Consider the following 18145-nt stretch of genomic DNA (forward strand, 5'->3'; position numbering starts at 1 on the left):
TTATGGAAAATGCACTAGGCATGACGTAAGAATGTGTTCCGAAAGACCACCTGTTCCACAAAATCTATTTGTTGCGTAGCATCTCACGTTGTGCCTTTGAACTTCAGGCTGCATACCTGAGCCTTTCATTCTTTCTATAGCCTGCTCTAAAGAGATGCACAATTTTTTTCAGTGAAAGGAAGGAACGAGCCAAACTTTGTAGAAAAGAACCACTGTGACTTTTTAAAAACCTTTCAAGTAGCAGTGACTTTAAAGATCTTTACAGTGTAGCAGCCTCTCTCTGGCAAGTGTGGCTCACCTGACTTTCGGCTGTAAATTATCCTTAACTTTCTTGTTCCAAAGACTGTTCACTTCCATGGTTCTTGTACCGATTCTTGTCTGACAGGTTTCCCCCAGAGAGCACACCAGCTTTTATCCTACTCACCTGAACACAACACACGGATTTCCAATATATGTATGTCTGCAGTGGTGATATGAATGTGTTAGTCATATCCTTAAAAGATCAAATGAAAAAACTTCAGATGCTAAGATTCTCATGAAAAAATACCTCGACAGAAGCATTGAGAACATAAAGAATGTTAAATAGCCTTTCTGAGGTCTGGCCTTCTTTCTCAGACAGCACTTGCATGTTTTGTTCTGGGAATTTGTTTCAGACTCTGGAAAATAACTATGGAGAGCAGGTCTGAGATACCTATTTGTGAGAAATTACAAGGCAGTAAAAGTGATTATATTTCTTTACAGTTCTGCCCATACCAGCTAAACAAATACGTGCAGCAAGGATGCAAGCACATCTGAGGATATTTAAACAGAATCTGAATAAATGCAAAAAATACATTAAAAGAGCATTGAAGAAGCTAAGTTAAGCGCTCATTTAAGAAATGTCAGAGTTAAATTTGCTTATGCATCTTCCATTTGCCTTTCTCATTTTTATGCAGCACTGTTCCAGATTGCCATTGCAGGAATTCCCACAAGGCACAGTATAGGCAACGCTCAGTTAATGAGCAGTTACTCAATACTATTTTGGTGTCTTTATTGATTGTGTAGCCCCAGGCCTGATTTACTCACAAATTCTACTTTCAGTGTAGAACTATTCCCTGAAGAGCTTCTCTGTGGTGCTCATCACAGATTGCTTCACAAAGTAGCTCCGCAGTATCCTGGAGGAATGTGAGGGTGGAACTATTCCCATCTCAACAGCGAAAAGCTGAGGCACAGCCTGCACACAAAGGGTGAGATTGTCAGTACCTGCCTCTTCAGAGTAGTTAGCTCTTTCAACGTGTCAAGCAATGTTCCCATTTGCTCAAGCTTCAGCTATGAATCTTCAGCTCTACAAACTGGAGGGACTTTTGCAAGTCAAACACCCAGAAACTAAGCAGAAAAAAAGCGATGTGTAATGTTTAGTTTCGTCATTTTCCTGGTATCACACGGAGGCAATGCCAGGACCCAGCTCCCCTAAGCAGCAATGACCCATGGCCTTGTCACACTATCTCATGGCCCCACCTCCTCCACTGCACATCTTCTGCAACAAATGAAGCAGCCAGCTGGTGCGTTCTGCAGCAGAACACGTCCATCCTAAAGCAGGGTAAGCACCGTGAGGAGAAAATAGCACCGAGTCATGTAAAATTTTTTAAAATGAAATACTATCTACCCAGTGATAGATAATAATGAGATGATAAATGATGTGCCCCTGATCTGCTTTGTAATCCCCTCAACTGCTTAACTCTTTACCCAGGCATGTGATTAAAAAGCATTTTTGCTGTTGTAGGTCTCGGCAGGACTTCTATAAACCTTACTCTTTTCTGTACCCACACCCTGAAGTCTTTGTGCCACTTGTTATAAATAGCAGCATACTGGCTGCACGTGAATGAGCTCACCGCACCAGGCTCCTGCCACGTTGTTGGGATTATGGTGTTCCACATCTCTGCAAGACATTCCTCTGTTTGCTCTCCAAAACATGCCTGTCGAGATGTAGCTGCTACCATACAGGTGGTTTTAAGTCCACTTCTGGTTTTGATTGTCATGAACATGTGAAGGAGTCAACTACAGCTGTGAAATTTATTATTGCTGTATTGGTATGTCTGGATAACTGTGATGTCCTGCAAGCCTATTTTGTATGGCAGTTTTCAGCTCTTGTGCAGGTTAGGCTGGGTCTGATTAAAAAAAAAAAACCAAAACAATCCGGCTGAACATCACCTTCTTTCCGGAAGATGACAAGGATATTCTAATTTAGCCCTCTCTAGAATAAGGGGTGGTGACTTGGTCATCCACCAGGATGTGCAAGTGACCACTTTGTGAGCAGACATGAAACTTGAAGCTCCACCTTTGAGCAAAGGAAAGTGAGCTGAGGGAAAGCTGGGCTATCTTTGTCTGCTTACAATCTCAGAGCTGTTCTGGTTGCTAGGTTCTTGCAATGCCAGTGAAAGGAAGACCCTACAGAATATTCTTGGACCTTTGAGAAGTCAGTCCAAACGGTGGCTTCTGCCAAAAATCAGAGCCATGTGCCAAAACTATTAAGACTTCTGGACAGAAAACATGAAGGAAGAAGAGCAAGTTACAAAACCATTTTGCAAAGCCTGTGCTCTGAAGAGTCATAAGGATGCAAAAACTTCATTTTTTTTAAAAAAAAAGGTCAGCAAAATAATAGGAAAATAATTTTAAACAAAACGAGCATTTTTTTCCTTAATGTTCTTAGTTAACTTCTTTAACTGGAAGTTAATTTGGAAAAATTAACAAGAAAAATTATGGAGAAGATTATACTGGCTACTGTTGAAAGGCATTTAAAAAGTAATGCAATCATCAGAACAGTCGACGTGGGTTCACAAAAGGAAAGTCGTGTTTAACTAATCTGATATCCTGTGATAGGGCCACCCACCTAATGGGTGAAGGGAAGGCGGTGGATGTAGTTTTTCTGGATTTTAATAAGGCTTTTGATACTGTCCCCTATAGGATCCTTCGAGACAAGTTGTCCCGCTGCAGGATGAGGTGGTTCACGGTGCGCTGGGTGAAGAACTGGCTGAAGAGCAGAGCTCAAAGGGTTGTAGTGAATGGGGCTACCTCTGGCTGGTGACCGGCCACCAGTGGTGTTCCTCAGGGCTCAGTTCTGGGGCCAGCCCTGCTCAGTGTATTTATCAGCGACCTGGATGCGGGAGCTGAACGCACCGTTAGCCAGTTTGCTGGTGATACTAAACTGGGAGGTGCTGCTGACTCTCTTGAGGGACAGGAGGCCTTGCAGAAGGGTCCGGACAGACTGGAGCACTGGGCTGTGACTAACGGGATGAAACTTAACCAGTCGTGGTGCCGGATTCTGCCCCTCCGACGGCGTAACGCCGGGCACAGGTATGAACTGGGCGAGGAGCGGCTGGGAGCAGCCCAGCAGAAGGGCCCTGGGGTGCTGGGCGGCAGCGGGCTCAGCGCGAGCCGGTGCCAGGAGGGCAGCCCGCGCCCCGGGGGGCACAGCACGGCTGGGGGCAGGGGGCATTGCCCCACCGCCTTCCGCCCCGCTGAAGCCTCGCCTGGGGCGCTGCGAGCGGTTCTGGGCCGCGCAACTGAAGAAGGACGTGAAAGTCCTTGAGCGTGCCCAGGGGAGGAGAGCAAAGCCGGCGCAGGGGCTGGAAGGCACGTCCTGTGGGGAGCGGCTGGGCACTTGGGGCTTGTCTGGCTGGGGGCGAAGGAGGCTGAGGGGCGACCTCACTGCTCCCACGGCTCCCCGAGGGGGGGCTGGAGAGGGGGGTGCGGAGCTCTCCTCCCTGGTACCCAGCGACAGGACGCGTGGGAACGGTTCGAAGCTGCACCAGGGCAGGTTCGGAGTGGACATCGGGACGTTTGTGTGCCGCGAGGGTGGTCAAACACTGGAACGGGCTTCCTAGCGAGGAGGTCGATGCCCCAAGCCTGTCAGCGTTTAACAGGCATTTGCACGATGCCCTTAACAACCTGCTGTAACTTGGTCAGCTCTGAATGGGTCAGGCAGTTGACCAGGTGATCGTTGTAGGTCCCTTCCAACTGAAACAGTCTATGCTATTCTACTCTATTTTATCCTAACTTTTCAGAAATTATTAGATTATTTTAGCCAGAATTTACCAAACATTGCGATGTGAAGCAGGTTGTTGTCACTGCAACCCTCAGCCCAAAGAACTGAAGTATGGAATAGCTTCAAGAGAGTACATTCTTGAACTGGAAAGCACTGGGCAGCCTTACAAAAAAAAAAATAAATTCCAGTGCAACTTGTGACACCCCATAATTCTCCAGGCTCAGAGCTTCTTACAGATCCCAGCTACAGGCTAGTTTATGATCAACTGGTGTGAAGGGGTTGCAAGATTAAATTCCATTGCAACCATGCCCTGAAGTGTTTAACCCATGATGGCCAGAGCCAAACCAGTGTGGTTTCTGTGAGGGAAATGCTGCCGCCCTGACCTTTTTAGTTCCTTGAATCTCTTAATAAAGGAGAACGTAAAGTAGGATCGGTAGTCATACCGTATCTGGATTTTTTTCCAAGTGACTAGTAAGTCTCCCTTAAGAGACCATTAAGGAAGACAGCCATGGGCAAAATCTTGTTAGATTCTTGCCTCCGTCCAGTGTACAAACGCGCAGAGGCCTCGTGCCACGCTGGCTGCATGGCATGCCACATGCTGCCCAAAGCTTTCTAACAGCATCTCTCTTCATGCCTGTCCATCATGGTCCTTAGAGCTGGCTGGTCACGTACCGTTGACTTTTCTTTGCTGCTGCTAATGATAGGAGCTGGCAGGCCCGTCAGCAAGACAGCCTGTTTTCCAGAGATCAGTTTTTGCAGGATCCCTTTGTCTATCCTCAGGAGATCCCAGCGACATTGACAGCATTAGTAGCCCAAGATGAGGAGTCTGAGAACTCCTCTGCATCTGCACTTCATCAGATCAGAAAACCGAAAGAGGAGGCAGGGAGACATCTCTTCTGTTTGGGAAAATAAGCAAAAAATATTTATTCTAAAGATCCTAAGGAAGGTAAGGAAAGATTGATAATTCCTCAGTACAGATAGTGAATCTGTTTAGGTTATGGACACTGGGGGAAAAAAAAAAAAGACATACTCTTGGGATGAAATTTACAAGCTTTTAAACTCTAATCCTTCATACCCTGGTCTGTAATCACTTTTCATGTGTTTCCTTTAGATAACTGAAGGCACAACGATTATGTGAAATGTAATAGATCAGTATTACTGCAAGGTGTAGAGGAAGTTAAGCCCCAAGCCCCTAAAATGGAACCTCTCACCAGTCCTTCCTCTGCTTCAGACGGAGCACAGAGAGATCAATAAAACACACAACTCCCTGGGGATGAACTCTGCTAAAACACATGGCGCTCTGCCCTGCTTCTTGCTCTTCTCAGCTGCTGCTGCTAGTGTCCTAAAAAAATCCCAGTCACTCCCTTGGGGCAACAATTAGGCAAACAAACATGAAAAAACAATGTTATGGGCTGGCTGGCTGTGGTACATAACTACAGCTCTGGTATCCATCATGTCTTCTGTGTCAGACAGGAGATGCTTACCCAGAGACGTTACACAAATTTAACAGAAGCATCTTAAGTTTGCAAGCAGCCTGGGGGCTAAAACTTCTGTCTCTTCTATCTCCAGCTCTTGTGCCCAACACAGAATCAGAGAGTCAAGTAGGTTGGAAGAGACTTAAGATCGTCGAGCCCAACTGTAAGCCCAACGCTGCCAAGTCCACCCCTAAACCGTGTGCCCAGGCGCCACGTCTGTGTTGTGCCAGTACTGTACTTCATGTGTCAGAGGTACCACCCGAGTCTGTAATGTCAGAAGAGTAAATATGCTCAGAAAGCACAGAATGAAAATGGTGTATTTTTGAATAAATGATACCTAGAATGAGCATAACTCAAATCAAAATGTTCTGTCTTGCAGGAAAACGATTTAACATCATCTAGAAGTTATATTCCAATTCCATTTTCTTTTTATAGTATATACATTCACTATTCTTAGATTTCTGGAAAAATCTCATTTTTATACGGGCCAAGACTTTTTAAAAAGCATGTGTAAAACATGGTGCCTTGAATCCATGTTTAGACACTGATATCAGCTTGCTTCTCCCATATACCAGTCCTCATAAAAGCCCTCAAGAATGCAAACTGAAACTACTTTGCTAATGGGAACTCTGAAAATTGGGTTAGTGGTTGTGTCTGGTCATCTCATGATTTATACACAGGTGCACACTTCCAGTGTCATACACAACATGAGAAGCAGCGCTGCTTGCACCTTCTACACGTGCTTTAAAAATCTTGCAGATAATGCGATAGAAAATGGAGCAGGAAAGGCCAGTCCTCTACAACTAAACTGTATTTTTAACCATTTCCTACATAAATAACAAAAATGCATATATATATATATATGTATATAAAGGTAAATATATAATCCTTTTGACCAGGCTACCGTTTCTGTAATGTGGAGAAAGAGATTTCTCCTGTTTTGTACATTATATAGGCCTTTATCCTTGAGCATGGTAGGTAATATACCATATATACATATATATATATATATAGGTAATACGCCATATAGAAAGCAAGATATTAAGGAATTGGTCCTCTGGTTTTGTCTACAAGGAAGTAATTGCTCACAGACATATTTATAAGATCGATCCCCATCAATTCACCTGGCCTGGGGTAAGGGCTGGGTAGAGAACCTAACACCTTGACTACAAGGAATATAGGCAAATATAGAGTAATATTAGCAGTTGGACCAGTTTTTATTTCTGCAGCTGAACCTGCTGAAAGGCAAGTCAAATGTCAATAGTGATTTTAATAATAAATAACATTTTTTGTGTAAATGTTTCCCCTAGTACTATTATTTGCTGACAAGTACACGCTCTGTTGCATATTAAATATGCCTAGGTATGCAAACAAACTGAACTGATGTATTTCCAACATATTTTCCTATTGCTGTTCAATACATAAAGGTTAAAGTCATGAGTTTGCTTTCTAATATCTCACTCCAGTTGATGAAAGATGAATCTTAATGAAGCTGTTTGAAAGGACTTTTAAGCATTTTCCAAACCCTTTTCATGGCTTGGGGATTTCAAAAAAGAACAGATTTTAGTCTTCTTTTTGCACAAACTCAATTCTTTCTTTCAATTATACTTCATATGTATCAGGTCCTATTACAAAAATCATGCATTTCTGACAGAATAGCATCAGTAACCATTCATTTAAGCCTTATGGCTATTGCACACAAACTTCTACTTTATACATTAATTTCTGAGAAGGCCCTGCTTTTTTATCCACATCACTTCTTCAGGTACATTCACCCTGCAGGAAGGAGTCCAAGGCAACATTTCTCTTTGCTACCTGTGTTCGGAGGGACCAGAGACAAGTAACTTTTCAAGATGCTGACAATCTCACGCTCTCCTCCATCCAGGCCTCTCCCGGCGGCAGGGTGTTTGCAGATGGCAGCCCCCTGGGTGGATCAGGCGTAGATACCCAGCTTCGCGCCGCGGTGGCTGTAGGTGAGACACGATGCTGAGCTTGGATTGTGAACGTCTCATAGCGCGCTTCTGCGAGGACCAGGATGCTGCCGTCGATTCGTGTGACCCAGCTGCAGTTAAAGACACTTTGATTGCCTAAAGTCCCCGTCGTCCCCCCCTCCCCTGGAATTTCAAATACCATGTTCCTGGCTGGAATAAAATACCTGAGGAGCACTGGCAGTGCCGCTGCGGGGCTTAGCCGAGGCGAAGCAGTCTCCTCGTTATTGGATTAGTACAGGGTTGTTCTGAAACGCCGTTTCGTGACTGTGGAATGACTTTTCAGAAGGGGCACCCGGTAGACAACCGTGGCGTTGCACAAGTAACGACTAACGGGGGCCGGGCTGTGCCCCCGGCGCCGCGCTGAGCCCGGGGTACGGCCAGCCCGGCGGGAGGCCAGCCCGGAGCACCGCCAGCCCGGCGGCCGGGGCCCGAGGGCGGCCGGGGCGGCCCCGGGAGCAGCGATCCGTGAGGGTACTGCGCCGCGACCGCCCCGCGGCGTCTGCGCTCCCCCGCCGTGCGGAACGTGAGGTAAAGCCGCGCTCGCTCGGCGTCTCCCCGCGGGGCAGCGGCCGCCCGGTTCTCCCCGCCGTGCGCGGCAGCCCCGGCGCCGCTCGTCTCAGCCTCCCGGGGCCGCGCCGCCCCGCGGCATTGTGGGGGCTGTAGGCGGCCGCCGCTGCCGCCCGCGCCGCCGCTGCCCGCCGGGGCTGGGCCGGGACTGCAGCTCCCGGCGGCCGCGGGGCAGCGGAGCCCGGCCCGGCGGAGCGGCGGCGCGGGGAGGAGCCGCAGGCGGCCGAGTCGGCCCGTCGCCCCGGCGCCGCTGGGAGAGGCCGGCGCGGAGGGGAAGGGGCCGGCTGCGGCGGCGGCCAATGCGAAACTGGCTGGTGCTGCTGTGCCCCTGTGCGGTCGGGGTCGCGCTGCACCTCTGGCTGCTGCTCAGCTGCCCCGGCGGCCCCGGGAGGCACCCGGCAGGTAGGGACGGGGCGGGCAGGGCTCCGCCGCCTGCGGGAGCCCGCTGAGGGCGGGGGGTGCCCCGCACGGCGGGAGGCCGCTCGGCGATGGCCGCGGGGAGGGGGTGTATATGTGTGTGTGTGTTGGGGGGGCTGTGGCCGTTCAACGGTCCGGGCCGGCCCCCTGCCGCCTAACGGCGCTGCCGGCCGCTCCGGCGTTTCTGTGCCTGAGGGCAGCGCTTCTACCGGGGGCTGCCGGGCAGGGGGGGCTCGGGACGCAGCCCGCGGGGAAAGAGCTCCCGGAGTGCCTGCGTGGGTTCACCGGGAGGCAACGGCTCCTTACGTCGAGGTGCGGAGAGCAGCGCTGGCTCAGCGGTTGGAGCCGCCGGTACCGGTGGCGGTTGCGGGGGGCGCGCCGCAACTTTGCGTGGGGCAGCGGCCCCGGCTGCCCTCCCGCCCCCGCTGGGCTGCGGCTGGGGCGGGGGGGGCATCCCCACCGATTGCACCCGGGCCGCCTCATTCCCGGCCCGGGGAACGGCTCTTCGCTGTCTGCCGCGTTCGCCGTAGCGCTCTGGAAAAGTCCAGCGGTGCGCGGGCTTTTACCTGAGAGGGCTTTTACCTGAGAGGGCTTTTACCTGAGAGGGCTTTTACCTGAGAGGGCTTTTACCTGAGAGGGCTTTTACCTCAGATCTGCTTAGGACTCCCGTTTAGCGGCCCAGCTGCGCCGTGCGGGCCCTGTGCAGGCGTGAAGCGGTGCGGGTGTGGAAGGAGCCAGGCCGGGGTCTTCGCGATGCCTGAAGGCCCTGGGTGGTGGCCATTCCCACACCATGGCCACTACCTGTCAGATGGGCAGCAGTCACAGCGCGGGCACGGCCACCACCCGTGGGGATGGCTGTCCCCCACGGGTGGTGGCCATCCCCGCACAGTGGCCACTGCCTGTCAGATGGGCAGTGGTCACACACGAGTTAGGGAATCAGGATGGGGGGCCTCATCGTTAGCCTGAAGCGCGTTTGAATTGTTGGGGTTGTGCCTCATGGTTCGCTCGTGTGTGGTCAGTGCGTTAATGTGGCGTTGGAAGCAGCAATGTGGAATTTCACGATGACCTTCCCTGCAGAAACGTGTCTCCCGCTAACAAACGTTTATAAAGAAAATCCAGAAGGTTCTCAGTTGGGGAGGGAGGGAAGAAGCTTTGCGTTTGGGAGGTTCACTGTTACAAGCAGTTATTATTGGAGTTTTTGTTTGTTACTGTGAAAGCACGTTGCATTGGATAATGTTAGGATAACTGGGATTAAAAGTGCCCTTTTTTTTTTTTTTTAGTACAGAAAGAGTAAGCGTACATTTTGTTTATGCAAGGGTTATTTAGTTGTAACCTGTTCAGTAACATATTCACGCTGAGGAGAGGAAAACTGATGCCTCTTATAAAAAGAGAGCTTCCATCATCCGTAGGAAAATGCTCGGTGCTGTACATGTGCTGGCTCTTTGTAGGCTTGAGCCTTGCACTACAATGTAAGGAAGAGCTTGCCTTTTAGCCTTCAAAATACCACAAAATGTGCAAGCTGTAGGTACAGCTACCTTGGCAGAGGGAAGAAGGATGAGCTCAGAGACCTCTTTTATCTCTGATGTCTTCTGTGTTATATTTTTTTGTTATTCAGTGTGTTTTAGGAACATTAGTGAACTCACATACAAGAAGAAATGTCCCTATTTACTAAAAGGCTTCTGCAATCTGAAACTATTTAAGAGGATCCGGTACTACCTGATAAATCCAGTCTCGTTTAATTTGATTATTGAGTAATTCCCCCCCCCCCCGCCCTGTTTATTACTCCAGCTGCTCTTTGTTACCTACTGCCTGGAATCACTGGTATGAATGAATAATAAATCTGATCATGGGACAGTGGTTTACAATAGCTGTGACATAAAAATGCATTATCTGTGTATTCTTTGGTATTTCAGTGTAGTGTCTGTGTGTCTCAACAGTTGCAAAATTGGCTACCAGTGGAGGTCAAAAGCAGAATGAACCGCAGCTCTGTTTTTTGAAGGGTTTAATTCCCCTCTTGCTAGTCATTGCGCGCACACACAGAAATGAGAGTTTGTTAGAAAGCTGATAACCTGTTTTAGTGGTTATTTACCTAGACATCATTGACTCGCTAACACAAGGCTGGAATAGACATCTCCGGCCATCAATTCTGCTTACTTTTTCTAATAAGCAACTCTTGATCTCTGCCTTAGAACGGCAGCCGGACAGCCTACATTTATTCAGAGGAGCGCTGGGGTGGCTTTTTGTTTGTTCAGTTGGATTCCTAGCAGTCTTAGGAAGAGGCTGTTCCAGAAGCTGCTTGCCCTGATTAGAAATACTTTCTCATTTGTGGCCTAAGCTTACTTCCAACTGGTTTATGGCCTTTTGTTCTTAAGCCTTTCAGTTAAAAGCATCTTTCCCCTCTTTCAGGTGCACCTCCATTGTGTAACCACAGAGACCAAAAGTCACTGTTTTAAACTTCTGTTTTCTTAAGCTGAGCAGTTCAGGCACTTCTGCTGGCAAAACAGGCTTTCAATTTCTGGAAAGCAGTTCATTGTGGTTGTCTGTAGGTCAGATGACTTTAAATGTAAACAGTGTTCCAATCTTCACTCATTCCATTTACTTTTCCTCTTCTATTGGAAGTACCTCCTTTAATAAAACCTTCTTCTTAACTACCGCATGTGAAAGGCCTGTAGGTCTGCCTGCATGCTTTGGCCCTCGCTTGCGTCTCTCCCCGTGCAGTATTTTGACTTTCTGTGTGTTCATGCTCGCTTTCACCTTGGTGATCACAGAAGACAGAGTACACTTCTTGTAGGCAGTACTTGTTAAGTGGAAAAAAAATAAATAGGATTAGCTCTGAGATCAGACGCACTGGCCTTTGCTTTTGTGTCCTGACTTTGGTGGCTCCCAGTTTTCTTGTTGTTCTTCAGTTAACGGGACTGTAATTCACACTTCCGAACAAGACTTGTGCAAGAATGTGCTTTTAGGTTTAATTGAAGTCCTTGCCTAACTGGTTACAAACAAGTGCTATCCAAAGGAAGTTCATGAGTAGGAAGCTTTAGTTAATTTTTCTAAAAATCTTAGATAAGTGCTAATTATAAAATGACCTCAGAAACTTGAGAAAGAACAGACAGACCTGCTTTTAGCACTCCAGGTGGATTCATTGCTAATTGTGTGTTTTAATTGATAGCACAAAGTCTTACAGAGTAGGAAATTACTCACTGTAGGGCTTCAATTACAGCGCCTAATCAGAAACCCCACACATTCAGTGTAATATGCTGCTAGTTTGCTGATGCTAATGCCCTTTAAGACGTTATTCCTGTTACATTTCTGGGGGTGTGTGGCAGCCAAGAATCGGCCCTTTTGGTTTTGTTAAGAGTCAGTCTTTTACTAGTGAATAATTATGCAACAGATTAAAACCCACCATTTTCTCGAAGCTGCTTGTGTGCCATCTGTTGTCCTGCGGTTCAGCGCGTACTTCTTCAGGCACTGCCCTAGATGGAACAGGGTTGGTTAGGCTGGCTTTTAGTGATCTGCCTTGTAGAGTTAGGGTTGTTCCCCTCACCGACTAGCCTGTGTACATGACAAGTGAGAAAGAAGGAGGGAGAGCTTAACCTGTTTTTGGCTTTTCAGTACTGAAATAAAATGTAGAAACAACCTCTGAGGTTGTGAGTGATGCTGTGCTCTGTAAGGACAAATTCTGCCAAAACGCGATACTTTCTTAAGAATAGATGCTGTCTGAAATCTGTTAAGCCTGTCTATCGCGGGTAGTATCCTTGGTCACACGTTTATTTCATCTTTTGTAGGCATGTAAAGACTGGTAGGCTGGTGGCCTTGGAAACTGAAACCTTCCATCAACAGGTCAGGTCTGGCATTGGCAGTAGCTGTGCAGTTCTGCCTAAAATGCCACCTTCATCTATGAGATGTTGCTATAACGTTGTTTTCCAGGGATGGGCCATCCCCAACAGAACCAATCCCCTCACCTTTGATGGGCATGAAATAATTGACAAAGAATCCACAGCAAAGCTGACAGTATTTTCCGACTGAATTGTTAGTTTTGTTTTTTTTTTTAAGTTTGCAGTTGTTCTGTGGGCTGATGTCTGAGACATTGTAAATTACTGGCGAGCAGTACTGGAGTTGCATTTTTGAGTTTTTTGGCATTGGCACAGGGAGCAGAGAGTACTAGTTGTGCCAGAGTTGGGAGGCTCGTGGCTGAAGGAAGCTCTTCACCAGTTGTCTTCCAAATTGCCCACAGAGTAGAACAGCCACAAAGGAGCAAATAGCCTTCCCTGGGAGCAGGCTTTTGTTCCGTGGCATCAGGGATCGGTAGTTACTTTTCAAAGGATAAAGGTCCTGTGCTTCCCTCCGTTCCCCAAAAAAGGGGGGAGGCATCGTTTTAGTGTTGCAAAAAGGATTTGCTTTATTCTTTATGTGTCTGTGCTTCTGATGCTTTGGCCATTGTTCCCAGGTATGTCTAGGAGTGTGCAAGTGCTGCATCATTAATGGTGTTTAGAGCATCATCATCTCACCAGTATTACTACTGTCACTTTGCAACTCAGAAGGACCCTGCTGTCCTACTTCTTTAAGGGAATGCTGTTGATGTAAAAGGAAAAAAAAAAAAGAAAAGAAAAAACCAAAAAACCCAACCCTCTTCCCACAGAGGTTTTACTCTTTGAATCTGTAAAGCTTGTTTAAAAGCTTGTCTAAAGGCTTGTCTGTCTCAAGGAGTGCTGTGCTCCCACAGAAACCAGGGTCGCACATCTCGGCAATTTTTAGCTCTGGTATGAAGTAGGTGCTGCAGGGGGGGGTCATGTAGCTGCTTGCAGAGAGAGGTGTAATGCAGATGAGCTATAGCAGATTAAGTGAAGAAGATTAGAGAGGGGGAAAGAGCTGCTTTTGCTCTTTGGTTTGTTCTTTTTCTGCATGTGTCAGCATTCTGTGAATACAAACCTTTATATTCAGTGAATTCCTTCCTTCGTGTTTGTTTGGATATTTAACAAAGCAGTACAGAAGAAAAAGGCATTAAAAAACCCGAACATGGTTGCAAAGTCACAAGAAAAGGCAAAGATAACACCCTGGAATATGTGTGTGTGTAGGGGGGGGTGGGGCGTTGAGGGGTTTTGTTCCTTTTTGGTCTTAGCTTACAAAGTGGATTAGTTGAGAATATTCTAAGCAACTTCTGCCTGGTCTATTTAGTCCTATTCGCTGATTATTTAACAAGCACAACAAAAAAAAGCTGCATGGGTAGCAGAAGATCCACAGAAGGCTGAGCTTTGTAGCTCACTTACTCTAGCAGTCTCCAGGGGAGGTTAGCTCCTGCCCTGTAGTGCAGGTAAACCTACACTGCTGTGTTTCTCAGTGCAGGCACTAACAACGAACAAGTCTTTTCTCTGTCCAGTCCAATTCCATGAAATGTGGGAACTTAACCACTCTGGGGACTGCACACTATGTCAAACTTGACTGAAAATGACTGGCAAATTTAGTAGTTAGTAGGGCACTCCAGTAGAAGTATGTGTAGCAAGATCATATTTACTTTGTTTGTTGACAAAATCAAGCTAAATGATCTCTCAATTTTTTCATCTCCTTATAATGACAGTAAATATAATTAACCACTAAACTTGACATCTTACTTGAGAATCAGTCTCACAGGAAGAAGAGATGCGTGTTGATCTTTACCGTTTGGGATTTTGAAAAACTCCCAAGAGCTGTTGGCTGCTGCCGAGTTGGTTAAAATCTGACTAGGGCCAGCAGACTGCCGGTCAGCAGTGACGTTTTTCTGTGGCCAGCTTAGCAGGAGACTCACCTCTGCACCTTTGACATTGTCATCTAAAGGCATGGCTTTGTGCTCTGTCTATGCACTTGTTTACCTTTTCCTGCGTCTCTCCCGAACTTGGATCGTGTTGGTTGTCCTCAGTCAAGCTTGACAAACAGGTGGAGGGCCTAAAGACCAGTGTCTTTCACCAAGTTTCAGGAAAATTAGTGACCAAGAATCCTCTGAAAGCTTACTGCAGTTCATACTGAGGTGAAAAAACTGTACTAGTAGAAATACGTGTATGGTCAGACATTGGGGAATTGTGTGGGATGGGAGCCTGTCCTTACAAATATCACAGCCCAAGAAAGCTTGTGCAGGAACTTATTATTAACCATGTGACACAAGACTCTGGCAGGCTGTGGTGAAAATTTATGAAATTGATTACTGCTTATGAAAAAAGTCTTTGTCTTTAATTAGAAATTGTTTAACTTGGACAGTGAGCTCAGGGGGTCAAGGACAACTGTAATGAGCAGGTGGTGTTTGTCCTGAGCAAGATGTGATCAGGACCATCCATCCAATAAATACTGTGTGCAGCTCTGTCATGACAGTAACTCCACCACTCTTGGGCACCTGGCCAGGGTCCCTGCCATGTGTGAACCTTATGAATCATGAGACAGTGCACACCTGCACTCAGCATAAAGTTAAAAGTTTACATACATTAGGTATGTAAACTGTTTCTGCTTTTCACTGAGTACAAAGGTGGGCAAGCTCCGGGACTGGGCCAGAAGCCTCAGCTATGGGTGGACTCACCTCACAGAAATTTTCCCAGTTACCAAGAGACTCGTAGCGATGGCTGCAACGGGGCTTCCCAGCCAAAGTGTGGGCTTGGGTGATGTTAAGGTGGTAATTGCTGATGTACCCTTTTCTTAATCTCTGCAATGCTTTGCAGTAATGATCTGATGATTTGCTCCTATTGCTCTTTTGTCATGTTGTGCATAATAACTAGTACTGTTTCCCTTTTATCGTATTGCATGGTATTCTCCTTTGTTGTATTGTAATATAATAAACTGCATTTATTCTTGTATTGGATTTAGAATTCATTTTTGCTTGGTATCCAGTCAGTCAACAAAACACAGGCTGGACTTCAGTAGTCTTAGAGCTGACAGAAGTACTCTTTACAGTTGCTGTACAGAATTAAATGCATCTCAGCAGCTGAGAGAGGGCTGCTTCCCTTCATGTTTTTGTAGCTGTGGATTAACAACCTCAAGCAAAACAAAGCAAAAGTGATTTTGTTCTTGATGCTTAGAGAGTGTAGGGTAGGCATTGCACATTTGGCTGCCTGCTTTCCACTGAGAAGTCTTGATCTGCGTGATGCAACCCAGATGCGGCTTTAAGACAGTAACAGTTCAAAAGCGAGGCAACTAGTGATAGTGTGACCTTGGAATTGGAAAGGCTTCCTCTCCTCCTGCATCCCTTCGGTTAGCAACACTTTCAGGGTATATCATGGAATATGGTATGTAGCTTTTTTCTTCACCTCCCCAAATTTACAGTTGTTTTTTTCTGTCTTTGTAATTGAAAAATTTAAAGGCTTAATTATCTTGCACAACCAGTTCAAGGTAAGAGTGATACAGTATGTATTTTTTAAGCCTGTTGCCAACACTTACCATTTTGGCCTAATGCACAAAAATAGAACATAAGATGAAGAAGTTTGGTCCCCAGTGGCAAGTATTGATTGCTTGTATAAATTGTTCTTATTGACTCGGAGGTCAGCAAGTTTTTCTCATAAATTATGCTGCATCAGAGCATATATCGCATTATCCTGAATTAGTCTTACAAAGGAACAATAGCCTTAGTTCCCACACCACGCCACCCCGTGCCTCTCACTTTATCTTCCATTTTTTCATAGTGATAATTCAGAGAGACATATGGATATCTTTTCCTGAAAGTTGAGTAAGTGTTATTCCTACTTTTCCACAGGAAGTAGACAACTTCGATAACAAGCAGAGAGCTTATTCATTATGTTTTTATGAAAGTAAGCTTTCTTTTTTTTCCATTTTCAGTGGTTTTAAAAGTAAAATGGCATAACCCTTGGGACAGAGAAGACAATCTTCTGACTATAGACTGCTGTAATGCTACCTTACTCAGCCTGAATATAGCCCTAAAACAAGAAAGAGCTGTCTGTTCTAAAAGCAGTAGATATTAATTCTGAGGCATCTGTTACATTAACGTTGTTCCCATGTGAATGGTTGATAAGGAAAAGCTTCACTCATTTAAAAATATAAACTAATTAAAAGTATGCCTATTTGATGTGAGTAGCTTATTTTTAGTTTTGTTTTTTTTAATTGATTTAAGACAGCTTATGCTATTCTGAGTCAAGTAGTCAAGTCACCCTATAGACTTCTGCTCTTCATTTTATTTTCTTTAATTTTGATTTAATGAAATGGTTCCACTTCTAATTAAAAGTGGTATCTCGAGGACCAAATCTATGTAAACAGCACCTCATGCTGTCTACAAACATGTTAGTCCTCCTAGGAGATTCATATTGGAAGGCTTGCAGTTAAGGCTGCAGAGGCTGTTTAAAGAATAATCAAAGGATGGAAGAAGAACAAGGAAAGAAAAAGGATGTGTGAGAAGGAATATGAGATACAGAGGAATTTGCTGTAATGTTGTAGTCTTACAAATGTGTGACTCTCATGCACCACTGCTGTCATGGAGATCTTGGCTGTGTAATGACCTCGGAAGACATACAGAGCCTCTGTATAGTTGATACTTACGAGCATAAAGGTAAACTAAAATTGTATTTAGACTGAGCAACAAGTTTCTTCAGATGTTATATAGGGCAGTAGGTTTGTTGGTCTGTCGGCAAACAAATCGTATTCCTGAACCTTGCCACCCGTTCAGTGTATGGTTGTTGTAAGAGATGTAACAGTTGACCTTAGCAAAAACCTGAGGCATGGAGCTAGTGGCTTGCCGCTTGGGTTTGTAAGTTGATGGAAACTTCTCTTAATAGGTCAGTGTTCAGCTTAAGTTACAAGATTGTAGCTGTTGTCAGGACAGATTCATTTAAATAACTGTGAAACTTAACCTTTTCCTAGAAAAAGTGTTTGCATGCTTAGGACTAAAATACTTAGTGGGAAATTGACTGGGGAAGGTTTGCCCATGGAAGCATCACCCTGTACTTTCCCCACTCTTGTACTGTTCTGAGAATCAGCTGCAGAGCACTCGTTTATTTGGCTTTGGGACTAAGGTGTCAGGTGCAAGCCATTATCAATAGCTCCTAAACCAAAAAAAAAAAAAAAAAAGAACCCCCCCCCCCCCAAAACCCAAACCCCAAACTGAAGTCTCTTGATGCTGTTTCAGCATAGAGCTGAGCAGGTCCCCATGGCGGTGCTATGAGGTCCTAGGTTAAGCAATCGTAACCAGTCCCATCTATCTTCTTGGTTTCAGAGTGGAGAAAGGGGATGCTGGTGTGGAAGGTAGAATCTAGGTTATAATTCAGCATTTTCTAGTGGGAGTACACAATGCAGACTTGGCAATATTTTCGGTCTCTTTAAAATTAATTTTAAAAAATCTTGTTTACGCTGTATGCGGTAGCTTAGAGGGCCTTAACATTTACATTTGTTTATCCTGCAGCCTAATGAAAAAAAAGATAGTGGGATGAGAGGAAAGCAATCTTTTGCTAAAGCTAAATATAAACCTCTCTTAACTCTAGAATGTCTGGTAAATTAAACTAAGCAATTTCACTGTAGCTACTTGCCTGACTTAGCAGGCTCTAAGTCAGAGCTTCTTGGGTCTCTTTCCGCTCATAATCTTGTTTGAAATCAAGTCTAGCTTTCTTGATCCCTAAATTAAAGCAGCACAAACTAAATCATGGATTGTAAGTGTTGGTGGTGACATCCAGCTCTGAATGAAGCCAGTGTTCCCTGGTGCAGGGATGTAATAC

The 18145-nt window shown here is 45.8% G+C and overlaps 1 protein-coding gene and 2 long non-coding RNA genes across 7 annotated transcripts in view; 2 read left to right on the forward strand and 1 right to left on the reverse strand.

The window, feature by feature from the left end:
* The first annotated feature begins 3919 nt into the window (after positions 1-3919).
* Positions 3920-7693, forward strand: LOC119150036. Its single transcript, XR_005104919.1, has 3 exons — positions 3920-4970; positions 5594-5751; positions 7265-7693. It is a non-coding gene; the product is annotated as an uncharacterized LOC119150036 (long non-coding RNA).
* Positions 7102-8131, reverse strand: LOC119150035. Its single transcript, XR_005104918.1, has 2 exons — positions 7655-8131; positions 7102-7561 (listed from the first exon to the last, which is right to left on the reverse strand). It is a non-coding gene; the product is annotated as an uncharacterized LOC119150035 (long non-coding RNA).
* A 118-nt stretch (positions 8132-8249) lies between these two features.
* B3GALNT2 (beta-1,3-N-acetylgalactosaminyltransferase 2) overlaps positions 8250-18145 on the forward strand; it is a 30114-nt gene continuing 20218 nt past the window's right edge. For 3 of the 5 annotated variants that reach the window (XM_037392106.1, XM_037392107.1, XM_037392110.1), the window contains exon 1: positions 8251-8459. In XM_037392106.1, the coding sequence (XP_037248003.1) occupies positions 8357-8459 (103 nt within the window). In that variant the 5' untranslated portion in view covers positions 8251-8356. Of the gene's footprint in view, positions 8460-18145 lie in introns of all 5 variants that reach the window. The other 2 variants (XM_037392108.1, XM_037392109.1) reach the window with 1 other exon arrangement.

The sequence above is a fragment of the Falco rusticolus genome, chromosome 6 (assembly GCF_015220075.1).
Source record: "Falco rusticolus isolate bFalRus1 chromosome 6, bFalRus1.pri, whole genome shotgun sequence".
Classification (NCBI taxonomy): domain Eukaryota; kingdom Metazoa; phylum Chordata; class Aves; order Falconiformes; family Falconidae; genus Falco; species Falco rusticolus.